Genomic DNA, 4308 nt, shown 5'->3' with positions numbered 1-4308 from the left:
ATGTTTCCTTAAAGCTTAGGAGCAATGTAATTGGGTTGTCATCCTTGATATACTTGAGCCGTTATTGTTGATTGTTGGCTTCTCCAGTTGATATAATCTTCCCTTGTCGGGATTCTTATTCAGTTAGTAGCGTCCCTATGTTGGACACGACTTAGAGGCCATTTGTATAGGTTGCTCATAACTAAATTGCTCGCTTTAGCGATTGGATTGTTATTGTTGCCCTTGGGGCTATTGTGGTTAGCTGCAGGAATGTGATCTACACCTAGAAGGTCTATGTTCTGCCTACGGGGCTATATCGATGCCTAGAAGGGTTATGAGTTGCCTACGGGGCTATATTGATGCCTAGAAGGGCTATGAGTTTCCTACAAGGCTATATTGACGCCTAAGAAGGCTATGTGCTTCCTACATGGCTATGTTGTTGCCTAAGAGGGATATGAGTTCTCTATAAGCTATGTTGATGTCTCAGAGAGCTATGTGCTGCCTACGGGGCTATATTAATGCCTAAGAGGGAAATATGACTGCCTACGGGGTTAGGAGACTACCGATAGGGGTATATAGACTGATTGGCACCTTCCGGGCTTATGAGGGCCTGAGTAGGTGGTCTTTTCTGCTGTTTGTACCTGCCGAGCTTATGGGGTCTTAGTTAGATTGTTGTTTTATTTTTTTTGATAAGTTTAGATTTAGAAGCAGGTCAGTACACTTATCTTATCCTTGATTTATTTATCGGATTATTCCAGTATATTAGGATACCTGCTCATAATCTATTGCCTTTCATACTCTGTACATTATTTTGTACTGACGCCACATTGCCTGGGGGCGCTGCATTCATGCATGCAGGTCCCGACAGACGACCGAGTAGACCTCCTCAGCAGCAGGATTGACTTCTATCCGGTTGGCTAGCCCCTTTCCTCCGGAACTACCAAAGTTTGGAGGTTAGTTAGCTTTTGTTGTATATATTTTTATGGGTAGGCTGGGGCCTTGTCCCACCAATCTTTACTACTCTTAGAGTCTTGCAGACTAGTGTGTGGGGTTTATAATTACGTTATGGCAATGCTGGCCTAGTTTTGTTGGTTTGCTGAAGCTTGTTAGTTGTGTGATACATTGTCTTGTTATATACCTTCTTTCAGTTTTGTTATAAAGATCATGGTGGCCTTGACGGCCCAATCAGGACTTCTGTGCTAGTTGGCAATTTCTTTATATGAACTCTTGGAAGTAGTTGTTTCTTTTGTAGATATGTTGACAGAGGTCTTGCCGGTCGAGGGCTTAGTTTTAAGCCGAGATATACTTGTTTGTTTTCTTGATTGCGTGTGGCTGCCATGTGCTAGTAGCAAATGGTTTAGCAGGGTCGGCTCGGGCCTGAGTTTTGGCATTAGGAGCCAGTTGCCCCCTCTGAGTTTGGGCCGTGACACTTCTTTACGTAACTTTGATCAGTTGAAGTACTTAGAGAGAATAAAGGTTGATCCAACAATAATATCTTCTTATTTACTTTGTACATAATGAATAGAGACAATGTGTAGTAGCATTTTGCTTTTGTGCGTTTATCCTAACTATTTTTGTATTTGTTCTATGTTAATATGCATCCTAAAATATACTTATCTAAACGTACTCTACTGTTGGATTTTATGGTAGGGTGACATGAATGCTTCAAAATTTAAAAAGTCTTAAATGGGATCAAGTTCAAAAAAATTTAAGCAATCATTCCTTCCACCTGGTGCTTTAGCGAGGGGACGAGGCCAAAGCCTCAAATCGATGGGCACTGTAACGGTAACTGCTGAAAAGAGAAACTTGATTGATCAAACAGACATAACGCTAGAGACTATGAGAAGCAAATCAGGTATTGTATTTTATTTTCTCACGCTATAGATATATACTATTAGATGATTATTTATTATTTTCTCAAGCTACAGATGTCTGTACATTGAGTTTTCTTACGTAACTAGATACTATCATTTCCATATAGTAATGTGGATTTCCATTTTGTCCCTGCTCTCTGATCTAGAATAGTTTTGAAGGATGTTTTGTTTAAGTTGATTGCAGATCTAACTTTAGGAAAGTGCACTTCCATAGTAATTTTGAATAGGTCTAAATTGATGTTTGTTTAAATTGATTAATTTTATAAAATCTTGTATGGAGAAGCCTCAGAGAAGAAATCAGGTTATTGATTGTACTGATTAACCAGTTTGAATTGCAGAAAAGGAAATCGGACATAACTTTACATCTGGGAGATCTGTTAAAGAAAGTATTTTAAGAGGAAGCGTCGAAAAGAGAACAATGGTTGGAAACAACAAAGGTTTAAATTCTGCAACATATACTCAAAATGTCGTTGCGCAGAAGATTAATGTCGTCCCTCCTGGTTTTGATACCTTGGAAGATGAAACTTCCTTTCCTAATGATGATCTCGAAGTAATGCAAGAGACTGTAACAAGCAAACCAAGTTTCTAATCTGATTTCATTTTCTTAGTATGAAAAAATTATTATTGTTAGATGATTAAGGTTGTATAATGTTTGAATTGTAGCAAAGGAGAATGGGTAGAACATTACAACTGTGTTCTCTATTAAAGGAAGTAATGTTGTACAGAGAACTTCTATTGGGAAAAGTAAAAATTATTGTGTTCCATCTTCTGATAAAAATGAACTAGCACACAATAAGAATCTTATGCAACTTGGTTTTGATCCAATAGAGGTTGATACTTTCTTTCCTCGTGATGATCTTGAAGTAATGGGATGAGGAAACAGGTTTACATCTCCGAGCTTTGTAAGAGGAGACATCGGAAAGAGAATAATGATTGGAAACAACAAAGGTTTAAATTCTTCAACATATACTCAAAATGTCGTTGCGCAGAAGATTAATGTCGTCTGTCCTGATTTTGATGCAATCGAAGTTGAAACTTCCTTTCCTCATGACGATCATGAAGTAATGCAAGGGAACATGAGAGGCAAACCAGGTATTTTATTTTATTTTCTAAACATGCAGATTTATTTGATTTATTTCAGTTTGACATTTTGTAATGTTCTTATTATAGGCAAGGAAAACGGAAAGTACATTACATTTGTGGGTTCTGCCAGAGGAAGTACTTTTGTACAAAGAACTTCGATTGGAAAAAGTAAAGGGTATAGTGTTGTATCTTCTGATATGAATGAACCAGCACATAATAAGATTATTAGGCAACCTAAGTTTAATCCAATAGGACATGACGCTTCCTTTCCTCATGATGATCTTGAAGCAATGCAAGAGTCTTTGAGAAGTAAATCAGGTATTTTACAATCTTCAAGGTCTTATATACACAGTAGTCCAAGTATGTGCTCTAGAAAAGCAAGTAGAACTCCCTCCCCCCATATGTACCTATAAGAACTGGTACCTACTATATTACTACTGATATGAAATTGCTTCAAGTTTATTTCCTTCTGTAGTTTGTTTTATGGTGTCCTTGATCTAGTCTAAAATATGTTACTTTTTGTACCTTGATACATCCTACTCCACTGGTCATTACTTTCCTAAGGACAGAATTTCCCGAGCTTTAGTAGATAATTCATTTTGTTGTTAGTGGACTGAGTTTATTTCAATGTTTTATTAGCAAGGGAGCGAGCACAAAGCTTTACATATGTGGGCTCTCCGAGAAGGTGTGCTGAAAAGAGAACTTCGAATGGAAAAAATAAATTTTCTAGAAATACAGAGTATGATCTGAATGAACTCACACAAGATGATCTTACCCTTCCTCAAGATGAAGTTGAAGTGATGCAAGACACTCGGAGATGTAAAACAAGTATTTAACTCTCTGAACTATTAGAACTTCTGCGTTGTTTATAGATTGAGATTCTGTAATGTTTGACTTATGTCAAAACTTGTAGGTTCATGTGTATTTGACAAGATAAAAAGGTTAGAGGACCAAATTTGTGTAAAGTTGTTACAGGACTCAAACCTAGAGAAAAAGCTTAGAATCACTTTTTACCACAATCGAGTTGTTGGGGATTATCACGCTTTATTTTTGAGATACTTAGGTTCCTTGGTTCGTGATCGTAAAATGTGTCCTTAGCGAGTACACTCATGGACAGACATTGAAGAAGCTAAATTGGAACATATGTGGGGAGCTGTCACTGTAAGGATTTAAATGAATACTAATGATGACATTCTCTGCAATATATCAAAAAATATAGGAATAGATGTTAAGTGAAGTCACCTGCTGTAACATATTAGTAAGATTCTTTTATATTGCAGAACTTTAATGTTTGCACAAATTTTACCTGGTGTAAAATATCAAGCTGCTTTAGTAATCAGTAAGAGATTACAAATACGTACTCTACCCTACG

The 4308-nt window shown here is 37.1% G+C and overlaps 1 protein-coding gene across 1 annotated transcript; it reads left to right on the top strand.

The window, feature by feature from the left end:
• The first annotated feature begins 1665 nt into the window (after positions 1-1665).
• Positions 1666-2442, top strand: LOC107061060 (uncharacterized). Its single transcript, XM_015309803.1, has 2 exons — positions 1666-1834; positions 2192-2442. Exons 1-2 carry the CDS (start codon positions 1666-1668, stop codon positions 2440-2442), a joined length of 420 nt encoding a protein of 139 aa, XP_015165289.1.
• Positions 2443-4308: the final 1866 nt, after the last annotated feature.

This window comes from Solanum tuberosum, unplaced genomic scaffold (genome assembly GCF_000226075.1).
Source record: "Solanum tuberosum cultivar DM 1-3 516 R44 unplaced genomic scaffold, SolTub_3.0 scf00113, whole genome shotgun sequence".
Lineage (NCBI taxonomy): Eukaryota > Viridiplantae > Streptophyta > Magnoliopsida > Solanales > Solanaceae > Solanum > Solanum tuberosum.
The sequence above is the reverse complement of the archived record's forward strand: the minus strand, read 5'-3'. Positions and strand labels throughout refer to the sequence as shown.

What these genes read in the sequence shown, in the direction of transcription:
- LOC107061060 (XM_015309803.1), top strand. Translation starts at nt 1,666, where the DNA reads ATGGGATCAAGTTCAAAAAAATTTAAGCAATCATTCCTTCCACCTGGT. An exon ending in GACTATGAGAAGCAAATCAG is followed by an intron (nt 1,835 to 2,191) that starts GTATTGTATTTT and finishes TTTGAATTGCAG; the next exon opens with AAAAGGAAATCGGACATAAC.